The following is a 25,026-nucleotide window of genomic DNA, read 5'->3' on the forward strand; positions in this document are numbered from 1 at the left end:
CTTCTCCCCTATTGGCCATGCTAAATCTCCTTCAGTGTACCCAAACAGGCTTCGGAGTGTGGCTACGAGGGGATTTTCACAGTAACTTCATTGCAGTGTTAATGTAAGCCTACTTGTTACTAATAAATAAACCTTATGTACTCTATGAACAAGAAACAATACTTTTCACTGTATCCCAATACATGTGACAAATAAATCAATCGGTATAATGCCTAACGGTACACATACATTCCTGCTAAGTATGGAAATTGCTTAGTTATGGATGACATAAAGGGTTTCTATGATGTTGGCCCTTGTGGCACGGTGTGACAGTAAGCTGGCCCTTAACATGTAGGTTCGAAGGATGAAGAGGAATTGTGCGGGAGCCATGCAAAGTGGTCAGCCAATACAGATAGCCCTGCCCCCCGTGTCCAGTTTAATAAGTGTTGGGACCTCTGACCTGTAAATTGACGAAACCGAGATCCTGGGAATGCTGCTAAACTTTGCCCAGGATGTGAGAAAGGCGCTAATAAACAGGCAGTTGTCCTGTTTATTAGAGGCTCAAATGGAGCAGAAACACTGGAAGTGTCCCATCCTGCTGCATGTGAATGAGCTCCGCTGGCCCTTCCTGCTCTTTGGCCCGGTGAATTACCCAGCGTGGCTCCGCAATGGCGGGAAAGGAGCAACCCGGATCGCTTGTGGACATTCGTCGTGGCGCGGCTTGCAGCAGCGATCTCCGTGTGTGTTCCCGAAGTTTGTAAATGAGCGCGGTGGAGGCAGTGACTGTCCCGGCCCTGCCACCATCGCTATACGCACGGAGTTTGTTGCTGGCATGATCAACAAGGCATTTTGGCGAAGCAAAACTGTAGTCGTCTGGGACCGTGAATACATCGTATTGGCACAAACAACAGACTAAATTGTGCCATCACTTGCTACCATGTTGTAGAAAGTGTTAGGTCTGGATTCTAGCAAGGAGGAGCCACAGGTGATCAGGGTATCTATTTTAACACTAGTTTATTTACTCTATTTACGGTATGTTCAGAGTGAATTACCAGGAAGGCACATCGTCCCCCAGTACGTGACTACCAGATGTCAGTGCCACACCATCATGTGCCCCATGTCCATTCTGTTAAACCTTTATGCTACACGACCTACAGCACATGGCCTGCAGCCGTTCACCACCGCCTCTCAAAGGCCATTCTGAATGGGCAATAAATGTTGGCCTTGCCATCCCATAAATAAAAGAGATTTACTGGAATGATTGCAGAGCTAACGACCTTTAGTTAGGAGGAGATATGACTGAAACTGGAGCTTTTTCCATTATAACAAATTATGCAAAGAGCAGACGGAATAGAACCGTTCATCATTCTGAGAGGTTTCTCATTCAGCATCACCTCACATTTACCTGTGTGAAAATTTAGTTGCCATCTAACCGCCCAATCTGCAAATTTTCCAATGTCTGCTTGTTGAAAAGTGCTATCAGTGCTCTGCAGCTGTTTAAAGAGGAATGGACGGACAGACATTGAGAACAAAATGACATCATCACCATGACTGAGTCCCCAGCTGCTGCACTGACTCCTCCCGCCCGCGAGAGAGCCGCAGGGCGGCCGCTGCGCACGCGCAACCGTCGCCCCGGCATTAGGAGGACTACAGTTCCCGGCATGCCGTGCCACACTCCGGCGTCTCGCGGCTGCAGACACGTGGGAAGGTCAGCCGATGATCACTTGACACTGACGGAAAACTAGTCAGAGTTGGCTCCATGATTTATTCCCCCGGGACCTCGGCCTCAGCTCCTCCGGTAACTGGGGAGGTGGGGGAGAGATAGCGCACGCGGGTGGAGTGGAGGATGTTCTCGTGCATCAGTCACTTGAAAGTAAGCGCGCAGGCACAGCAGGCAGTCAGGAAGGTAAATGGTATGTTCTTCACAGCGAGAGGATTTGAGTATAGTGATAGGGATGTTTTTGTTGTAATTGTACAGGGCATTGGTGAGGCCACATCTTGAGTATTGTGTACAGTTTTGGTGTGCTTATCTGAGGAATGATGTCCTTGCTATAAGAGGGATTCCTGGGATAGTAGGTTTGTCATATGAGGAAACGATTATATATATGGTTAGGATTATATTCATTGGAGTTTGAGAGTGAGAGAGGATCTCATAGAAACTTAAAATTCGACCAGAATTAGACAGGGTAGATTCAGAAAGAATGTTTTTGAAGGCGGGGGAGTCCACAACTAGGGATCATAGTTTGAGGATATGGGTAACCCTTTTAGGACTGAGGTGAAGAGAAATTTCTTCACTTAGAGAGTGGTGAATCTGTGGAATTCACTACCACAGAAAGTATTTGAGGCCAAAACATTGTGTGATTTCAGTAAGAAATTAGCTGCAGCACTTGGGGCTAAAGAGATCAAGAGATGTGTGGGGAAGGCTAGATCAGGATATTGAATGATCAAAATGAATATTGGAGCAGGCTTGAAGGGTTGTAAGCTACTCCTGCTTCTTGTTTCTATGTTTCTATCAGAATTTTTAAAGCTTCTTCATTTTACATATGAATTAAGAGTGTACCATTTGGCCCCTCGGGCCTCCTCTGCCATTCATTAAGATCATTGCTGATCTGATTGGAACCTGAACCCCACGTTCCTGCCTGAAGCTGGAGAAAATTCTTCTCATCTCTGTTTTAAGTGGGGTGACTCCTTATTTTTAAACAATGACCCCACCTTCTAGATTCTCCCACAAGGGGAAACAGCCTCTCCACATCCACCCTGTCAAGACCCTTCAGGATCTTATGTTTCAATCCAGTTGCCTCTTTTTTTAGATTCCAGTGTATACAAGTCTAGACCGTTCAATCTTTCCTCAAAAGATGACCCTCCTGTTTCATTTCGCCTCTTCAAAATCATTCATTGGACCTTTTCCTGTTGAGTACATTTTGATATCAGTTGTAGAGTTAGTGATTGTTAGTTGGGTATCCAGGCTATGTAACTTTTTAAAAGTTGCATTGGGTGTGTGCTAGTGACAGGTTTGAATTGCACAATCTATACTGAGTTACTCATCACATGTTTTATCACATGCTTCAAGAGGCTCAGCAGCAGGTTATTAAAACTATCTCTGCTACAATCCAGTATTTAATGTATTAATTGGAATTAAAGAAAACTTGCGTTCCATATCATTGTTCATTGTGTTAAACTTCTTCCTAAACAGTTAAATACTTTTGAAATGGAGCAACTTGAATTCGTAAGAAATGTGCAGCCAATATGTGCATCAGCAAGGTTGTACAAATGGCAATGTCAGGTTATCTGATTTTTGATGTTGATTGGAGGGCAAGCCATCCATTTTCTTCCAAATAAGGATGCAATATCTTTCACAGTGCCTCAGTTTTGAGTCTCCTGCAGAAGACTGCACCTCCTCCTGACAGTGCTGCACTCCCTCAGCTTTGCACTGGATGCTGTTCAGACTGGGAGGTGATAGTGAAGCTCACCGAATGGCTTTAGTGGTATATAATTAGGGACGGGGAATAAACCTTGCATCTTGTTCTTCATTTTAACAGTTTTCTTCATTTTCTCTGTCCCCTCCTACTTTCTTTTAGATGCTGAGGCTGAATAAGTGAAGAGGAAGTTCTGTACTTTCACTTCTCCATGGATGGTTTGAAGGTTTGGAGTCTGAATAATTTAAGCTGTTGAAAGCTTTGCCTTGCTGGGTGATTGACTAAGAGCTCAGGCTGAGGCTTTGCCTGTTTGCTTGAAGCTGTGGGCAGTGTGTGGGGATGGCCTATTGTGAAGCCACAGTGAACTGTGACCAGCAGGATTGGAGCTGGACCGAGGAGGCTGGGGAAAAGGCCAGTCTCCTGCAGAACCCACTGACCACTGAGCGGCCGAGGGACAGCAGGAAGCGGGAAGGAGGAATGCCAGCCTGTGGGGCCGTGTTCATCGTGGTGAATGCTGCACTCGGCGCGGGGCTACTCAACTTTCCCTACGCCTTTTTTGTGGCTGGGGGAGTGGTGGCTGGGATCATCCTGCAGCTGGTGAGCTGGGTAACATCTGGTCGCCGATCTCCGCGGAGTTGGGTTTTGGAGCTTGTTTGTTTTTTCTGGTCAGTTCTGTATTGTGAACAGGAGTTTGCGAGTAAGTGAACCTGGTGCTTCCACACAGAGAACACAAGAAATTGCAGTGTGAGATGCCAGTCTGCCCTGGTGTCCAGTCTGCCCCTGCGCTGCTAAACAGGAGCACAGGATAACTATCAAAATGCAAATCTAAAGATAGATGAATGGATTATTGGAGGCGGACACCTGGTTTCTGCTTCACTCTCAGCACATTTCCCAATCCTTACCCAAGAATTCTAGTCTTTATACAACAATGAAGGAATCATTAGTATTTAATATGGGGTGAATGTTGACACCTTATATTGTCCCTATAACCCCAGTAACAGGTCTGTCAAAGTTAGTACCTTGTTCCAGCTTCAGGCAGGAATCCCCAAATTTGAAAGTCCAATATTCTTATATCTGTTCACACAGCCCCAGTAAGCGGAGACTGGAATTTCCGATTGTGAATTCAGAGTTGGCCTTTAGCAGGATGCTTGTGTACGGTGGGTTTGGATGGTCCCACTTATATTGTGTTTATGTAGCACCTTTAACGTAAAATATCCCAAGGTCTTTCCGGGAGTTTTATCCTAGCTTGAAACTAGGATAAAATGCCGTCCCATAAGAATATAAGACATAGGAGTAGGAATAAACTGTTTGTTTGGCCCATTGGGCTTAGCATATGATAATGGCTGATGCTGTGCTTCAATTCCATTTTCCTGGCCATTCCCCATATTCCTTAATTCCCTGAGACCAAAAATATGTCTATCACAGCCTTGAATATATTCACGCTGGAACATCCACAACCCTATGAGTGAAGAAATTTCTCCTCATCTCAGTCCTAAATGAATGGTCCCTTATCCTGAGACTGTGCCCCCCATGTTAAGATTCCTCAGCCCAGCCCAGGGGAAACAACCTCTTAGTATCTATCCTGTCATACTCCTTCAGAATATTGACTGTTTCAATGAGCTCACTTCTCATTCTTGTAAACTCCAGAGAATATTGACCTAATTTACTCAGCGCCTCATCGTAGAACGACCTGCTCATCCCAGAAACAAATCTAGTGAACCTTTGCTATACTGCCTGCAATGAAAGTATATCACTCTTGAATATGGAGACCAAAACAGATCCTTCACCGTTGTTAAGTCAAAATCCTGGAATAAGAACATAAGAACTAGGAGCAGGAGTAGGCCATCTGGCCCCTCGAGCCTGCTTCGCCATTTAATAAGATCATGGCTGATCTTTTTGTGGACTCAGCTCCATTTACCCGCCCGCTCACCCTTAATTCCCCTTAAACCCTTAATTCCTTTACTGTTCAAAAATGTATCTATCCTTGCCTTAAAAACATTCAATGAGGTAGCCTCAACTGCTTCACTGGGCAGGGAATTCCACAGATTCGCAACCCTTTGTGTGAAGAAGTTCCTCCTCAACTCAGTCCTAAATCTGCTTCCCCTTATTTTGAGGCTATGCCCCCTAGTTCTAGTTTCACCCGCTAGTGGAAACAACTTCCCTGCTTCTATCTTGTCTATTCCCTTCATAATCTTGTATGTTTCTATAAGATCTCCCCTCATTCTTCTGAATTCCAATGAGTATAGCCTCAACCTACTCAGTCTCTCCTCATAAGCCAACCCTCTCAACTCCAGAATCAACCTAGTGAATCGCCTCTGCACCCCATCCAGTGCCAGTATATCCTTTCTCAAGTAAGGAGACCAAAACTGTACACGTACTCCAGGTGTGGCCTCACCAGCACCTTATACAGCTGCAACATAATCTCTCTGCTTTTAAAGTCCATCCCTCTAGCAATGAAGGACAAAATTCCATTTGCCTTCTTAATTACCTGCTGCACCTGCAAACCAACTCCTTGTGATTCCTGCACAAGGACACCCAGGTCCCTCTGCACAGCAGCATGCTGCAATTTTTTACCATTTAAATAATAGTCCATTTTGCTGTTATTCCTACCAAAATGGATGACCTCACATTTACCAACATTGTACTCCATCTGCCAGACACTCACCCACTCTCTTAGATTATCTATATCCCTTTGCAGACTTTCAGCGTCCTCTGCACACTTTGCTCTTCCACCCATCTTAGTGTCATGTGCGAATTTTGACACACTACACTTGGTCCCCAACTCCAAATCATCTATGTAAATCGTAAACAATTGCGGTCCCAACACTGATCCCTGAGGCATGCCACTAGTCACTGATCGCCAATGATCGGGGGGGGGGGGGGGGGGGGGGGAGTGGAATTCCAGAGCTGACTCCGAATGCACGGCTGACAATAATGGAGGAAGGAAGCTGGGGACAGAACAGAAATGAACATTGGAAGAATGCAGAGTTCTCAAATGTGGGACTGGAGGAGGTTACTAAGATGGGGAGAAATGAATCCATTGAGGAATTTAACACTTGTGTTTCTTTGTCCAGTTCTTTCCCTCATCCTCTCTGGCTTTTTGCCAATTGTCTTAATTCTGCTTACTAACCCTCCTGTTAACGAAAGCTGTTACTCACAATGTACTCTATCAAAACCCCTCATAATTCGACCCAATCCCATATGTTTAAAAGCTGCTGCTGTTTTTTTTGCTATGGTGGATTTTACCTTGGATGAAGCGAGCCCTGTGCTTTATTTCTTTCAGTGTTTAGTGTTGTTTATAATCGCTGGGCTGGTGATTCTGGCGTACTGCTCGCAGGTTAGCAGCAAGGCCACTTACCAGGAGGTGGTGCGGGCAGCCTGTGGACAAGTGGTTGGCACCATCTGCGACGTCTTCATAGCTGTTTATACCTTTGGCACCTGCATCGCATTCTTAATCATCATCGGAGATCAGTTGGACAAGAGTGAGTGAGTGTGGAGCAGCACGTTAGCCTATCAGCCGGAGAGCAGGGATTATAATTGTGGGCAGACAGCCATTTGTCAGATGGGGCAGAGACTGGGCAAAATTTGAAGCCATCTGTGAGGCGTGGTTGAAAGTCTGATGTAGCCACAGGGTCTGGCAGGGTGAAAGTTTGTTTGAGCCATTGACTAATGGGGTGAAAGTCTGATCTAACCATGGGAGTTGTCCATGATATGAGTTCACTGCCTCAGCTCACATTAGACACTCATCAAGTCTTGCAGTACTGCAGCAGATCATTCAGCCCATCTGAGTGCTGGTTTTTGGAGAAAACTAACAGTTACTCCCACTCTCTACTCCTTCCCCAAAGCACTGACGATTTAGGTGTTTCAAATATTCGTCCATTCTCCTCCTTCGCTCTGGTCTTTTTGACAATGAATTTAACTCTATGTCCCTCTGGTTACTGGCTCTGCTTATTTACTTGGTCATAATTGGGTGACCAGACCTTGTAGTCTGGCTGGGCCAGTCCTAGTTTCTCACTAAGCGACCTGGTGTCCCAACAGTTTTTTGGATTTTAAGCTCCGCTGAGACCCCTCCCCCTTATCCTCCCCTCCCCCTTATCCTCCCCTCTACTTCAATTTACTGTCATACGAAAGCCACTTTGCACCCTGTGAATCAGGGCCAGCTCTGCTCTGGATTCTTCAACAATGGCTGCCACCATTGTTGTATGGAGGGGGGTTATTGCCACCTTTTTAGTGCCTATGGCTCCATTGCTGGTGATGCCCTTGCAGCATCCATGTGGCGCTCAGCCACTGGCCTGGCTTGTCTGATGTCATGGCACATGCCTCTCAACCCAACCTGCTAATGGTACTCTAACTGCTCCACCTCTCAGCCCTCCTCCTTGACAATCTCACTGGTTCCAGAACTTTCCCTCGCCAATGTGCTGACCATGTGGCTGCTAGGAGCTGTCAGTCACTTTTCAGGTTAGTATCATCTCCTCCCATTGGTCCAGTTGGCCTCTTTAGCAGCCCAGTAGAATGTTTATAGCAGACACCTAAATTGCAAATCATGAATCATGGTGGTAATGGTAATGACACTGGGCTAGTAATCCAGAAGCCCAGGCTAATGCTCTGGGGCATGGGTTCAAATTCCATAATGGCAGCTGGTGGAATTTAAATTTAAGTAATAAATCAGGAATATAAAGCTGGTCTCCGTAATGATGACCATGAAACTATTGATTGTCTAAAGACTCATCTGGTTTACTAATGTTCTTTAGGGAAAGAAATCTGTCATCCTTGCCCAGTCTGGCCTACATGTGATTCCAAGGCAATGTTGACTCTTAACTGCTCTCTGAAATAGCTGAGCAAACCACTTTGCTCAAGGGAAGTAATGGATAGATAATAAATTGTGGCCTTTCCAGTGATGTCTACATCCATAAAACCATAGAAACGTTACAGCACAAAGAGGCTGTTCAGCCTATTGTGTCTGCGCTGGCTGAAAAAATACTAACCTCCCATTCTAATCCCTCCTTTCAGCAGGAATTTTAAAAAATCAGAAAAGATAGACCAGGATACGAATTTTAACCCAAGTAATTAATAATCAAGATGCACCTCTTAATCATGGACAAATGTGTATGTTTGAGGAAATGGTATTAACTGATAAATGTACTCCTCCATCAAAGTGCTAATGCAATTTGTTCCTGTATTTAACTGTACCTAACAGGCTGGATTGCTGACAGCGCTACTCTGAATTAACTCATTCATGCAACCTATAATTTCACTGCAAATTGTTTGTGCTGAAGTCAGGTATCATGCAATCTGTAAAAGTACAGCACGTTGAAGCAGGATTGAAATAGTTTCTTAAAGGCCTAAAGTATGTTGAGGGAACATAAATTAGTTTAAAATTAAATTGATTGGCCCTTTCTCAGTGACTGAAGATCTCTGGAATAGGGTTCCCAACTCTGGCTGGTTATGTTCCAGGATATGTCATCACATGACCTTCAACTGCACCCTCCCCAGACTTCTGCCATTGGTTACCTTGCATGCCAACCATGGAGTCCTTACCTTCTCAAGGCTTTTTGATATGTCCCAATTTAGACTGGTGAAAATCTGGTCACCTGACATCAAAACGTTTTATCAGTTTGAACACCTTTATCGAATTGCACAGAAAGAGGCCACAGAAATGAGCCACCCAACCTAACCCCAATTTACAACATTCGTTCCATAGCCCTACAGGTTACAGTGTTTGAGGTGCAGATCCAGGCACCTTTTAAATGAAATGAGTGTTTATGTCTCTACCCTTTCAGGTGGCTCTTCTCATCCACTCATTCCGGCTTCTCGCAATTTTGTTCATCTCCATCAAATCCCCCCTCAGCCTCCCCTGTTCCAAGGAGAACAACCCCAGCCTATCTGATCTGTCTTGTAGCTGCAATTTTCCAGTCCTGGCAACATCTTCATCTGTACTCTCTAATCTCCCCTTAACTTGTGTTCTGAGAAGAATCCCAGTGATCTTGAAGGTAGCTGCAAGTTGTCGATCTCGCCCAGAGGTTTAGAGAGTATCTGATGAACAGATTCTCAAAGAAGCAGACACCCAGAGAATTTTTCTATTTGAGTCGTGGTTGCTGTTATAGGGCAATGAGCACACACAACTTTACAGGTAACACACACATGGCTGCTCCTGGTCACAAACATTGTTTTGTTTGTATTGCTATATGAGCGTTTGGGGGGGGCGGGCGGGCGGGTGGTGGTGGGGAGTGGTCGTTATTGGGGTTTGAAGACTAGAGGGACTGTTGGAAACAATCCTATCTGGAGGGAAGATCTTGGAGCACCTTCTGGCAGTAACATTGCTGCCTGGTTTTACATGATGTGGAGATGCTGGCGTTGGACTGGGGTAAACACAGTAAGGAGTCTAACAACACCAGGTTAAAGTCCAACAGGTTTATTTGGTAGCAAACGCCACTAGCTTTCGGAGCGCTGCTCCTTCGTCAGGTCAGGCACTCACCTGACGAAGGAGCAGCGCTCCGAAAGCTAGTGGCGTTTGCTGCCAAATAAACCTGTTGGACTTTAACCTGGTGTTGTTAGACTCCTTACTGGTTTTACATGAATCAATGTACATTGTGACTGATCCACTGTAAAATTCAGAACAGAAGCAAAACATAGCAGATGCTTAAAATCTGAAATAAAACAGAAATACAGGAAATACTCTGTGGAAGGATAAATAAGAGTTAATGTTTCCGAATCTGGCCAACAATCTTGAGCTGAAACGTTAACTCTCTTTCTCTCTCTAGAGATGCTGCGTGAGCTGCTGAGTATTTTCAGCATTTATTGTAAAACTAAACACAGTTATCAATTTGTTGGCCAGTGTTGAACTAAACACTGGTATCGATCCACCGGCCCTGCACTGTATAATTAAACAACATTGTGCAAATGTAAGATTGTCAAATTGTAGATAATGGCACTATAAGAATTAGATTCTATTGTTTGTCAGTTGGTGTTGGCAGTTTGAATACCAGGTTTTTGGGAACCAAATGAAAATGATACTGGATATCAGGGTTGTGGCTGGGGTAGGGAGGATGACGGGGTGGGGCAGCAGGGTGGCGGGGAGCAGGGCGTGGTTGGCGGCAGAGTGGGGGGTTTTGGGGCGGGGTTGGCGGAGTGGGGGCAGGGGGTTGGGGTGTGTTTGAAAGACCCAAATGGTTTGTTACGCTGCTCGTTGGGACAAGTTTTGAATCACATTTTTCTTGGGACACAGTGCATCAAACAGTAACGGACTGACTCGTTATTCTATATTCAATAGGGTCATGACATCTGACTATTCCAAAGCACTTTATGCTCAATTTAGTACTACTTTTGTGGAGGAAATGTGACAGCCAATTTGCACACAGTTAGACTCTGCAAACCATGTGATAAATGACCAGATGGTGTGTTTTCGTCTTTGCTGATGAACTGTGGATATATCGAGAGAGTTTTGTTATAGACTCTCCTTAAATATTAGTGCAGTGAAGCCCTCTTTGTAGAGATTAAGTGGGGAGTTAATTTGAGTGCAATTGCGAACATCCTCACACCTGGTTTACAGTTGAACACTACACCATATGGGAGGTGTTGTGAGGAACTTTGTGCAAGAGGAGCGATTTGCTTTAAGCCTCTGCTCCATACGCTGCCCTCTAAATCTAAACTAATGTTAAGAAACCTGTCAAATGGAAGTGAAATATTCTCTATGGGGAAGGATTTGAATGCTTTGCTTTGTTTTGCAGTAATCGGAGCAATGTACACATCTGATGGAGATGCTTCAGTCAACAGCCACTGGTATAGTGACCGCAAGTTCACCATCTCAGTCACCTCTATTCTGGTCATCCTACCACTCTCCATTCCCAAAGAGATTGGATTCCAGAAATATGCCAGGTAAGTGCTTCCATCACCTTGATCTATTGTAAGGGCCCATGTTGAATCCTCAGTCCATTCCAGGGTGTGTGGGCGTTCTTTTTGATTTATTATTGTCCCATGTTTTAATGTACAGTGCAAAGTATTGTTTCCTGCGTGCTTTCCAGACAAAGTATACCGTTTATAGAGAAAGAAAGGAGAGGGTGCAGAATGTAGTCATAGCTCGGGTGTAGAAAAAGATCAATTTAATATAAGATAGGTCCAGTCAAAAGTCTGATGGCAGCAGGGAAGAAGCTGTTCTTGAGTTGGTTGGTACGTGACCTCAGACTTTTGTATCTTTTTCCCGATGGAAGAAGGTGGAAGAGAGTATGTCCAGGGTGCGTGGGGTCCTTGATTATGTTGGGCTGCTTTTCTGAGGCAGCAGGAAGTGAAGAGAGTCAATGGATGGGATGTTGGTTTGTGTTTTGACTGGGCTTCTTTCACAACCCTTTGTAGTTTCTTGCAGTCTTGGACAAAGCAGAAGCCATACCAAGCTGTGATGCAACCAGAAAGAATGCTTTCTATGGTGCATCTGTAAATGTTGCTGAGAGTTCAAGTCAGGCAACACTGACCCATACAAAAAAGCCAGATATGATCTAAGGAGATCCATCAAAGATGCCAAAAGACAATACCAGACCAAGCTAGAGTGCCAGGCTAGCCACACTGACCTCCGCCAACTATGGCAAGGCCTGCAAAACATAACAGGCTACAAGGTGAAGGCATGTAAAATTGCCGGCTCCAACACACCCCTCCTGATGAGCTCAATGTATTCTAGGCCTGTTTTGAGCAAGAGGTCAGCGAGAGCATGCCCTCCACCCTGGAAGCCCTGGATGAACCTGTATCTAGGGTCACCATTGCAGATGTCAGAGAAGCTTTCTTGAAGGTCAACCCACGGAAAGCAACTGGCCCGGATGGGGTACCTGGACGTGCACCCAGATCCTGCGCGGATCAGCTGGCGGAGGTATTCACAGACATCTTCAACCTCTCTTTACAACAATCTGAGGTCCCTATCTGTTTCAAGAAGATAACCATCATCCCCGTACCTAAGAAAAACCAAGCAGCATGCCTTAATGACTATCGGCCGGTGGCTCTGACATTCTTCATTATGAAGTGCTTCGAAACGTTAGTCACGGCACAAGTCAGTTCCCATCTCCCGGATTACCTGGATCCACTCCTGTTTGCCTACCCCCGCAACAGATCCACAGCAGACACCTTTTCCCTGGCCCGGCACTCAATCCTGGAACAAGGACACCTATGTCAGGCTCCTATTTATTGACTACAGCTCAGACTTCAACACTATTATTCCCACGAAACTCATCTCCAAACTCCGTGGCCTGGGCCTCGGCACCTCCCTCTGCGACTGGATCCTGAACTTCCTAACTCACAGACTACAATCAGCAAGGATAGGCAACAACACCTCCACGATCATCCTCAACACCGGTGCCCCACAAGGCTGTGTTCTCAGTTCCCTGCTATACTCCTTATACACCTATGACTGTGGCCAAATTCCCCTCCAATTCAATTTTCAAGTTTGCTGACAACACCACCGTAGTGGGTCGGATCTCAAACAATGGCGAGACAGAGTACAGGAATGAGATCGAGAATTTGGTGAACTAGTGCGGCAACAATAATCTCTCCCTCAATGTCAACAAAAGGAAGGAGATTGTCATTGACTTCAGAAAGCGTAAAGGAGAACATGCCCCTGTCTACATCAACAGGGACGAAGTAGAAAGGGTCAAGAGCTTCATGTTTTTAGGTGTCCAGATCACCAACAACCTGTCCTGGTCCCCCTATATGCCGACACTATAGTTAAGAAAGCCCACCTACGTCTCTACTTTCTCAGAAGGCTAAGGAAATTTGGCATGTCCGCTACGACTCTCACCAACTTTTACAGATGCACCATAGAAAGCATTCTTTCTGGTTGTATCACAGCTTGGTATGGCTCCTGCTCTACCCAACACCGCAAGGAACTACAAAAGGTCGTGAATGTAGCCCAATCCATCACGCAAACCAGCCTCCCATCCATTGACTCGGCCTGCACTTCCCGCTGCCTCGGCAAAGAAACCAGGACCCCATGCACCCTGGACATTCTCTCTTCCACCTTCTTCCTTCGGGGAAAAAGTTACAAAAGTCTGAGGTCAAGTACAGCTTCCATGCTGCTGTCAGACTTTTGAATGAGTTACCTTGCATTAAGTTGATCTTTCTCTACACCCTAGCTATGACTGTAACACTACATTCTGCATTCTCTAGTTTCCTTCTCTATGAACGGTATGTTTTGTCTGTATAGCGTGCAAGAAACAATACTTTTCACTGTATGTTAAGACATGTGACAATAATAAATCAAATCAAAGAGTTGTTCCAGACATGCCAAATTTCCTTAGCTTCCTGAGAAAGTGGAGGCATTGCTGGGCTTTCTTAACTATAGCTTCGGCATGGAGGGACCAGGACAGTTGTTGGTGATCTGGACACATAGAAACTTGAATCTCTTGACCATTTCATCCCTTTTGATGTAGACAGGGGCATGTCCTCTACTACTTCCTGAAGTTGAGGGGTTGTTGCAAAAGGATGAGCCTAGGAGAAGGTAATCTATACAATTCAAAGCATCTCTGTTCAACGATCTGTCCCACCCTAACCTAATCTCCAGGTTGTGTGAGGAAGAGTTTCCCACAATCCCAGACAATTTTCTATTTTGGCATTAATGTGAGGATAGGTACCATTCTACTCACAAACCAGGAAGCTTTTATCAAAACTAACTCTATTTAACACAATTTAACTGTAACAAATAAATTAGCTTAACCTTTAATAATTGAATAATAATTAAACATGACAAGATACAAGTCTTAACTGCTAACCTATTGTTATGAGTTCCGATTCAAGCAATATTCCTCTTACAGACTTAATCCCCCTCTTTAAAGTTAGTTACCGATACACAGGCATACTTGCTGTGACTTAAGTTACCAGTCCTCGAACTTTCAGAACACTTCTGGAGAGAGAGAGGAGAGACAGAGATGCATCTGTTTCTTCTGGCAGCCCAAGCAGCAACTGCTTGTATTTTTTTAAAAATGAAACTGAAACAGTATTTCTTCCCTGCAAGCTTAGCTCCTCCCATTGATCACATGTCAATCAACCCAATCAAAACTCTACTCTGAAACCCCAGGGAAACCCAAGTAAAAACTGCATTAGCTCTGCTTAAACGCTCCAGGCCTAAAATGAGTACTTATCCTGTGTGCCAGCTACCAATTTAAAGGTTTTGCTAGACAAATCAATACCCAGTAAAACTGATCTGAATTCTAAACGTAGCCTTTACACAAAACATAATGTACATATATTTCTTAAAGACACAGTATCATCACACTATTCTCCTCCCTGTTTAATTGCCAGTGTCAAGGCGCTATTCCTTGCAAAAACTAGTATTGCTGCCCAATCCTACTACCATCAATCCTCTAACTGCTATTCAATCTCTCCCCTCAGAAAGTCTTCCTGGTGCCATTGCTGTGTCCATTGCAAGGATCACATTTTTCTGTTGCTTCAGAAGCAGACCTCGTCAGCTCCTTGTGCAGGTCTAACACAAACTCCAGTTAGTTTCTATAAAGTGAGGATCTTTGTTTTTCTCTCGCCTGTTAGAGACTATTTTTCTTGGATGCCCTGGAAAATTGCCCCAAACCCCAATTTGCACTAACCAACTGATGACATTAAAAAGGATGATCATTGTCAGCTACACACATCCCAATCTCTCCTGGTTATTGCTAGAACTGCTGTCCCTGTAAACCTTGGGGAAAGCCTCGGCCTCCTTTGCGAGTGCATGTTTATTTAGCAATGAGTGGAATTGTGAGATTTTGAAGTATAAGACCTTGAACAATGTTCGAAAGCACAACAGCTGCAATGAATTTGAGTTGTCTAATCTGAGGTATCTGAAGTGGATCATTCTTGAGAACTCCCATTCTTTCCAAACAGCAGCCCAACAAGTTTTAAAGGGATGTTAATGAGTTCAAAGCAACGATTTCCATTGGAGCTTTGTATTTAAGGCAGCCCTTAACCACCTCCCCTATTGGAGGATGCACACAGTCAATGTTGGACCTGTTTTGATCATTCTTTTTCTCTGTCTGTAGTACCTTGAGCGTTCTGGGGACTTGGTATGTGACCATCATAATTATCATTAAGTACATCTGGCCAGATCAAAATATCGATGTCGGCAATATCCCAACCCGGTAAGTGCTGGCTGCTCAGTGTCCAGCTTGTCATAGATGCTTATTTAGTGGGGAAAGACTCTTCCATGTGGCTGCTATTCCCACGCCCTTGAAGCCCCCATGCTGCAGAGTTCAATGTTGTCCTAAGTAGAGGCCTGGACTGCCACCCTCAGGATGAGTTTGCTAAATTGGCTCCATAGTCGTGTTAACTGGGCCCTTTGCTGTGTGGGCACCTAAAATAATCCTGCCTCAGCAGCATTCCCTTACCAGCAGAGGAAGTGGGCAAAGTCGCTTAGTCAACGCCTCAGCTGGTAGGCTGTCAACCAGACATTTGAGCAATGTGGAACTACCAGGCGAATGGAGGCCTTGTTTCAAATCTTATGACTGCTGCCTCATAGCTCCAGGGACCCGGGTTCGATTCCAGCCTTGCATGACTGTCTGTGTGGAATTTGTACATTCTGCATGTATTTGCATAGGTTTTCTTCTACAGTCCAAAGATGTGCATGTTAGGTGGATTGGCTATGCTAAATTGTCCCTTAGTGTTCAAATATGTGTAGTTTAGGGGGTTAGTGGGGTAAATGTATGGAATTATGGGGATAGAGCGCAGGGTGGGCCTGGGTAAGTTGCTAATTCACAGAGTTGGTGCAGACTCAATGGGCTGAATAGCAGCCTCCTGCACCGTGGGGAAGACTTCATAGAATCCCAGTATCCATCAACTCTTTACATCCAATGAAGCCTTTTGGAAATGTTTTCAGCATTGTAATCTGGGAAATACTTGAAGGAGAGGGTTTTGAGTTTGATGAAGGATTCAGATAGTGAATAGGGAAATATTGTTTCTTCATGGGGTTGGTGATGAATCACCAATTTGAACTAGTCAAGGGAAAAAGGGGATGAGCAATAAATGCTGGCTTAATCTGTGACACCCACATTCCGGAAAAGAATAAAATAAGTAATTGAGTAATAAAAGGGGCTGGTTGAAATCTACTGATGTGGAGATGCCGGCGTTGGACTGGGGTGAACACAGTAAGAGTTTTAACAACACCAGGTTAAAGTCCTACTGTGCAGAGTGTTGGGAATGGTCTGCTTTATATGTTTTAAAGTAAAATTGGATTCATAATGGAATAGAGGAAAATACAGGTCGGTGGGGAGATGGTGGAGCAATGGGTGTAGTTTAGAGTTGTTCTAGCAAAATACTAGCGAGGGGCTGAATGGTATCCTGTGCTGTGAGCTAGCGCAGTTCTCTCCTTTACACAGGAATAGCTTGTCGGGTAAAAGGAAAATACTGCGGATGCTGGAATCTGAAACACAGAAAATGCTGGGAAATCTCAACAGGTCTGACAGCATCTGTGGAGAGAGAATAGAGCCAACGTTTTGCGTCTAGATGACCCTTCATCAGAACTAAGAGCAAAGAAAATCAGCAGAGGTTTATACTGGTAGTGATTGTATAACAAGAGAGGGAGCTGAGATGATTTGTATAGTTTGAGGGGGAAGAATGACTTGGGTTTGTCGAGTTGCCAGTCTTATTAACTCTTTCATCTCCCTTTATCCTCAGCCCTTCCTCCTGGATGGCCGTGCTCAATGCCATTCCAACCATCTGTTTTGGATTTCAGGTATTGATGTTTTTCCCTTTCCCCTGTGGTTCTGTGATGCTTGGTCCTGCTCCTGATCTTTATACATTAAGATTCCCCTTTATCCTTTCTTAAAGATACAAAGCCAATGTGCAGAACAGACAGGCAAGCCCTTAATCCATCTCCTTGCTTATTGCAAAAATCAATTCAAATTGAATTGAATTGAATTCATGGATGTACAAGATCCAAGCTGACAAGTAAAGGCATTACACCTGATCTTGGGCTTGATCTGAATCTTGATCTTAGCCAAAAGGGCACCTACACAGGAGTGAGTTGGATTTCTGATCTGAGTTGATGTGGCAGTTGTAGACAATGTGAGTGATAATGATCATCACCTTTGGGTGTAGCTGAAGTCCATACTCCCTATGGCAAGTGTACATGTGTGGACAGTGCATGATAGCAGGTCAGGATTTGTCTTGTGATGCCTCTTTGGTCACAGCTTTTGGTCAAATGTGGGCAATTCTGGAAAAATTTCTGGAAACTTCTCGCCCACTTCGTGAGGCATTTAAGTACGAGCAGACTGCAGTAGCCCACGTCAAATCTCAACTCGCTGGAAATTTATTCGACAAAGCTGGAAACATCTTCATGTCTCAGTGACTTGTCTGATTTCCTTTTAGATATCTGGAACAATTCTACAAACATCATGTGTCTTGTTGGTTTTTTACCAGACCATTACCATGATTCTGATCATGGTGCTGAGTGGAAAAAGGCTTCCTAACTCTTGGTCTGGTTTGCGTATTCCATGTTGGCCTACTATCACTTCCCCCATCTCCACCTGTTCAACTAGACTGAGTACCTGGATAAGAAAACCTGATACCACCTACCCCACCCCCACCACCTCCACCTCAGCTGATGAGTCCGCACTCCTCCATGCTGAACACCACTTGGAAGAAGCACTGTGGGTGGCAAGGGCACAGAATATACTCTGTGTGGAGGACTTCCGTGTCTATCATTGATTGTCTCAGCACCAAAAAGGACATATCTGCTAGATTGGGACTGCAGCAGGTAGTGAAGAAGCCAACAAGGACTAAAAGCATATGTGACCTCATTGCCACCAGTGTAGCTGTTTACATACATCTATCCATGATGATATTGGTAGGAGTGACCACCATGCAGTCCTTGTGGAGACAAAGTCCCCTCTTCACACTGAAGATACTGTCCATCATGTTGTGTGGCACTATTACTGTGCTGAATGGGATAGATTTCATATCAGATCTAGCAAATCAAAGCTGGGCAGCAGAATTGTACTCGAACCCAGTCTGTAACCTCATGGCCCGGCATGTCTCCCACTCTACCATTACCACCAAGCCAAGGGATCGATGTGTTCAATGAAGAGTGCAGGAGGGCATGCCAGGAGAAATGCCAAGAGCAACACCAGGCATACCTAAAAATGAGATGTTAACCTGGTGAAGCTGCAACACAAGCTTACATGCATACAATAGACAGAGCTAAACAACCCCCAAATCCTTTCACATTCAGTTGGTGGTGGACAATTGAACAACTAACTGGAGGAGGAAGCTCCGCAAATATTCCTATCTTCAGAGATGGGAGAGGCCAGCATGGATCGGTACTGGGGCCTCAACTATTTACCATTTATATAGATGATCTGGAGGAGAGGACTGAGTGTAGGGTAACAAAGTTTGCAGACGACACAAAGATAAGTGGAAAAGTAAATTGTGTGGAGGGCATAGAAGGTCTGCAGAGAGATTTGGACAGGCTGAGTGAGTGGGCGAGGATCTGGCAGGTGGAGTATAACGTTAACAAATGCGAGGTTATTCACTTTGGAAGAAATAATAGCAAATTGGATTATTATCTAAATGGAAAGAAATTACAACATGCTGCTGTGCAGAGGGACCTGGGGGTCCTTGTGCATGAGACGCAAAAACCCAGTCTGCAGGTGCAACAGGTGGTCAAGAAGGCAAATGGGATGTTGGCCTATATCGCAAGGGGGATAGAATATAAAAGCAGAGATGTCTTGCTACATCTGTACAGGGCATTGGTGAGGCCGCAGCTGGAATACTGTGTGCAGTATTGGTCCCTTTATTTGTGGAAGGATATATTGGCCTTGGAGGGAGTGCAGAGAAGGTTCACCAGGTTGATACCAGAGATGAGGGGTGTTGATTATGAGGAGAGACTGAGCAGATTGGGTTTGTACTTGTTGGAATTTAGAAGGCTGAGGGGGGATCTTATAGAGACCTATAAGATAATGAAGGGGCTGGATAGGGTAGAGGTGGAGAGATTCTTTCCACTTAGAAAGGAAACTAGAACTAGAGGGCACAGCCTCAAAATAAAGGGGGGTCAGTTTAGGACAGAGTTGAGGAGGAACTTCTTCTCTCAGAGGGTGGTGAATCTCTGGAATTCTCTGCCCACTGAAGTGGTGGAGGCTACCTCGTTGAATATGTTTAAATCACGGATAGATGGATTCCTGATCGGTAAGGGAATTGGGGATTATAGGGATCAGGTGGGTAAGTGGAACTGATCCACTTCAGATCAGCCATGATCTTATTGAATGGCGGGGCAGGCTTGAGGGGCTAGATAGCCTACTCCTGCTCCTATTTCTTATGTTCTTATGACATTGCAGAAGATGAAGCTGAAGCATTTGCAACCATCTTCAGCCAGAAGTGTTGAATGAATGTTTAATGTTGACCTCCTGCTGAGGTGCACAGCATCATGGATAAGAATATATGAAATAGTAGCAGAAGCTCTTCGATCTGCTCCACCATTCATAAGGATCATGGCCGATCTTGAGCTCAACACCACTGCTCCCCATACTCCTCAATTCACTGAAAGATTAAATCTGTGTTGTTTGCAGTCTTGAATATTTTCAATGGTAGAACACCCACAACCATTTGGAGTAGTGAAAGACTCATGACCCTTTGAATGAAGAAATTTCTCCTCTTCTCAGCCATAAATGATTAATCCCTCACCTTGAGCCTGTGCCCCCTGGTTCTAGATTCCCATGATGTGGGGATGCCGGCGTTGGACTGGGGTGAACACAGTAAGAGTTTTAACAACACCAGGTTAAAGTCCGACAGGTTTATTTGGTAACAAACACCATTAGCTTTCAGAGCGCTGCTCCTTCGTCAGATGGCGTGGAAATGTGCTCTCAAACAGGGCACAGAGACACAAAATCAAGTTACAGAATACTGATTAGAATGCGAATCCCTACAGCCAACCAGATCTTAAAGATACAGACAATGTGGGTGGAGGGAGCATTAAGCACAGGTTAAAGAGATGTGTATTGTCTCCAGACAGGACAGCCCGCAAGTCCAGGAGGCAAGCTGTGGGGGTTACTGATAATGTGACATAAATCCAACATCCCGGTTTAGGCCGTCCTCATGTGTGCGGAACTTGGCTATCAGTTTCTGCTCAGCGACTCTGCGCTCTAGATTCCCAGCCAGGGGAAACAACCGTTTAGTATTTACCCTGTCAGACCCCTTCAAAATCTTGACTGTTTCAATGAAACCCCTTCTCTTTCATCTAAACTCCGGAGAATATCGACCCAATTTACTCAGCCTGTCATCACAGGGACCAATCTAGTGAACGGTTGTTCCACCACTTCCAATACAAGTATATCCTTGCTTATGTATGCAGACCTAAACTGCTTACAGTATTCCAGATATACAAGACTTGTTCCTGTTTTATTTCCATATTCTAGTTCCCTTGTCGTAAAGACCAGCATGTTGTTTGCTTTCCGAATCACTTGCATGCTGGGTTTCTGTGTTTGCTGCATAAGTGCCTCCAAGTCTCTCTCAACATCAACATTGAGGCAATTTGATTCACTCGGTGACATCAATCAATGGATACAGTAGAGTTTATTAACAGTGACAACATCACAGATGTAGTATTGAAGACTTGTGCTCCAGAACTAGCCGCGTCCTTAACTAAGCTTTTCCAGTTAGGCTACAATACTAGCATCTGTAGAAAATCATAGAAAGAATCATAGAAACCCTACAGTACAGAAAGAGGCCATTCGGCCCATCGAGTCTGCACTGACCACAATCCCGCCCAGGCCCTACCCCCATATCCCTACATATTTTACCCACTAATCCCTCTAACCTACACATCTCAGGACACTAAGGGGCAATTTAAGCATGACCAATCAACCTAACCTGCACATCTTTGGAATGTGGGAGGAAACCGGAGCACCCGGAGGAAACCCATGCAGACACTAGGAGAATGTGCAAACTCCACACAAACAATGACCTAAGCTGGGAATCAAACCCAGGTCCCTGGAGCTGTGAAGCAGCAGTGCTAACCACTGTGCTACCGTGCCGCCCCAATTGGCCATGAATGTCCTGAACACAAAGAGAAAAACGCATCCAATCCAACCAATTACCGCCCCATCAGTCTACTCTCGATCATCAGCAAAAGAATGGAAGATGTTGTCAGCCGTGCGGCACTTACTCAACAATAACCTGCTCACTGACGCGCAGTTTGGGTTCTCCTAGGGTCACTCAGTTGCTGACCTCATTACATCCTTGGTTCAATGCCAGAGGTGGAGGTGAGAGTGACTGACCTTGACAGCAAGGCAGCATTTCACTGAATGTGCTACCAAGAAAGCTGGAGTCAATGGGAATCGGGGGGAAAACTCTCCACTGGTTGGAGTCATACCCGGCACAAAGGATGATGGTTGTGGTGGTTGGAGGCCAATCATCTCAGTCAAAAGGATATTGTTCAGGAGTTACTGGGAGTGAATTTTCCCTGGCTGGGGAATCTAGAACATGGAACATAGTCCTAGGCTGCTTCACCAATGACCTTCCCTCCAACATAAGGTCATAAGTGGGAATGTTCGCTGATAACTGCACAATGAGGAGTATCATGACTCCTCAGATACTGAAGCAGTCCATGTCCAAATGCAGCAAAGCCTGGACAATATTCAGAACTGACAAGTGGCAAGTAACACTCATGCCACACAAATGCCAGGCAATGACCATCTCCAGCAAGAGAGGATTTAACCATCTCCATTTGACATTCTGTGGCTTTATCATTATTAAATCCCCCACTATCAACATGCTACAGGTTGCCATTGACCAGAAACTGAACTGGACTAGCCATATAAATACTGTGACTACCAGAGCAGGTTGCAGGCTCGGTATCCTGCATCGAGTAACTCGCCTTCTGAGTCAGGAGTGCAATGGAATACTCTCCGCTTGCCTGGATGGGTGCAGCTCCAGCAACACAAGAAACTTGACACCATCCAGGACAAAGCAGCCTGCTGGATCAGCACCCCATCCACCAGATTAAAATTTACTCCCTTCACCACTGATGCACAGTGACAGCAGTGTGTCTACCATTTACTGCGGCAACTCACCAAGGTTCTTTCAATAACACCAACCAAACCAGGGACCTCTACTATCTAGAAGGACAATGGCAACAGATACCTGGGAACACCAGCTGCATGTTCCATTGCAAGTCACTCACTATCCTGACTTGGAAATATATCGCCGTTCCTTCGTTGTTGCTGGGTCAAAATTCTGGAACATCTTCCCTAACAGCACTGTCGGTGCACCTACCCTGCATGCAGCAGTTCAAGAAGGCAGCTCACTACTACTTGCTTGAGGGTAATTAGCGATGGGCAATAAATACCTCCTTTGCCAGCAACACACATAATCCTTGAAATAATAAAATAAATTCCATGGGTGAAATTGTCAGTCTGATGAAATTTGATGTATTAAAGTGTGAAATGATACATTCTGGAGGGATAAATTTGGAGATATAAACTAAATGGTGCAATTCTGGTAGAATTGCAGGAAGAACAGGGAGACCTGTGGGCATACAAACACAAATCTTTGAGGGTGGGAGGACAAGGTGAACCCTTCCTCTGAATCCTTTCTTCTACAAAGAGAGTGCAAGAGCAAGGACATTAAACTCAACTTTCTGAAACACTGGCTAGTTCCCAGTGGGAGAATTATGTTCAATTCTGGACACACGACAGGGAGAATGTCAAAGTCTTGAAGAAGGTGAGACAATGATTAGGTAGAATGGTACCTGGGGTGAGGGGATGCAGATGTCTGGAAAGACCAGAGGAGCAAACAAACATTAAATGCTTGGCTTGATCATAGAGTAACATCGATAATACAAATAAAACAACAAAAAGTACCACTCCTTCGAGTGGAGTAAGTTAATGGAAGATTTTATAGAGTTAAGATTTCTGAGTGGTTATGATGGAGAAGCTGTTTCAATTGACATGAGGGTCGATACCTGCATTTAAAATAATTAACAAAAAACTCGATTTATGACAGCTGATGTGACAGGGCAGCAGGAGAAGGGGCCACAGCTGGTTCAGGGTTGACAGGTGGAGGTTAGGTACTAAAGAAGAGGATCCGGGGACAGGTGATTGAGACAGGAGACTGGATCCACTTAAAGAATAAATGCTAGTAGGTGGAATGGACTCATGGGGTTGTTCTGAGCAGACCTGGTCAAATAGACTGAACAGATTGTCTTATCCAGAAGGTGGTGAATATGTGGAATTCACTACCACAGAATGTATTTGAGGCCAAAACATTGTCTGATTTCGAGAAGAAATTAAATGTAGCTCTTGGGGCTAAAAGGATCAAGGGATATGGGAGGAAGGGAGGGATCAGGATATTGAATTTGATGATCAGCCATGATCATAATAATGGCGGAGCAGCCCTGAAGGGGCGAATGGCCTACTCTTGCTTCTATTTTCTATGTTTCTAAAGAGCAATGTCACCACCCAGTGATAGAACCTCGCTATTGCAACTCCAAGATCGACTGAGCAGCGTTTCTCCAGGGTTTGACAGGAAGGATGAGGGTCTGACTCACTCTTTGATAACTGCATTCTTTCACCCTATGTATAATAATTCCAAGTCTTGCCCAACCATTCTTACAATAGTTTCTTTCCTGTTTCTGACAGTGCCATGTGAGCAGTGTTCCAGTGTTCAGCAGCATGGAGAAGCCGGGGGTGCGGCGTTGGGGCTGGGTGGTGACAGCGGCTGTAGTGATCTGTCTGTTTGTGTACACAGGCACAGGTACGGCACACACTTCCTTCACTACAGAAAGAGAGCGAGGTGGGGCTAACAAGGTCATGAGTCCCAATGTGAGACTTGAGCCCAAGTATCAAGGCTGACATCCTTGTGCAGTGTTGATAGGGGGCAACACTGTCAGAGATGCCTCCTTTCAAAGACTGCATTGTCTGCAAAGCTCTGAGGCTTCTTATGGTAGTGATAGGAGCTTTAAAAGTGCAAACCTTAAGTGCCCACCACCTTCACAAGGGCAACTAGAGATGGGCAGTAAATGCTGGCCTAGCCAGTGATGCCCACATCCCGTAAATTAAAAAAAATTCCCTCCAATTAATTAATCAATACCCTTTTGTAATATTGTGACTCCATCTACAGCTGTTTGTGTCATCAGCAAATTTGGATTTGTGGCTTTCTGTTCCATCATCCAAGTCATTAATAAATTTTGTGAATACCTGAGATCCATACACAGATTCTTGGAGGTCACAAGAACTAATTAATGTGCCTGTCTGTTATTCCTCCTCCCCTGCACTCAGCTAATTTTCAAACAAGGGGGCAATAATTTGCCTTCAATTTCAAGAGGTTCATTTTTGACAGCCTCTGACAAACTTTGTAGAAACATAGAAAATAGTTGCAGGAGTAGGCCATTCAGCCCTTCAAGCCTGCACCACCATTCAATATGATCATGGCTGATCATGCACTTTCAGTATCATACTTTCTCTCCATACCCCATGATACCTTTAGCCGCAAGGGCCACATCCAGCTCCCTCTTGAACATATCTAACAAACTGGCCCCAACAGCTTTCTGTGGTAGAGAATTTCACAGGTTTCCAAATCTGAGCGAAGAAGTTCTCCCTCATCTCAGTCCTGAATGGCTTACCCCTTATTCTTAGTCTGTGACCCCTAGTTCTAGATTTCCCCAGCATTGGAAATATTCTTC

The 25,026-nt window shown here is 44.8% G+C and overlaps 1 protein-coding gene across 8 annotated transcripts in view; it reads left to right on the top strand.

Annotated features, from left to right (window-relative positions):
- The first annotated feature begins 1,657 nt into the window (after positions 1-1,657).
- slc38a7 (solute carrier family 38 member 7) overlaps positions 1,658-25,026 on the top strand; it is a 37,476-nt gene continuing 14,107 nt past the window's right edge. The window contains exons 1-7 of one of the 8 annotated variants that reach the window (XM_078211170.1): positions 1,658-1,777; positions 3,558-3,992; positions 6,679-6,877; positions 11,123-11,270; positions 15,398-15,496; positions 17,028-17,085; positions 23,984-24,098. In XM_078211170.1, the coding sequence (XP_078067296.1) occupies positions 3,735-3,992; positions 6,679-6,877; positions 11,123-11,270; positions 15,398-15,496; positions 17,028-17,085; positions 23,984-24,098 (877 nt within the window). In that variant the 5' untranslated portion in view covers positions 1,658-1,777; positions 3,558-3,734. Of the gene's footprint in view, positions 1,893-3,557; positions 3,993-6,678; positions 6,878-11,122; positions 11,271-15,397; positions 15,497-17,027; positions 17,086-23,983; positions 24,099-25,026 lie in introns of all 8 variants that reach the window. The other 7 variants (XM_078211172.1, XM_078211176.1, XM_078211175.1 and 4 more) reach the window with 7 other exon arrangements.

The sequence above is a fragment of the Mustelus asterias genome, chromosome 4, assembly GCF_964213995.1.
Source record: "Mustelus asterias chromosome 4, sMusAst1.hap1.1, whole genome shotgun sequence".
In the NCBI taxonomy this organism is placed as follows: Eukaryota; Metazoa; Chordata; class Chondrichthyes; order Carcharhiniformes; family Triakidae; genus Mustelus; species Mustelus asterias.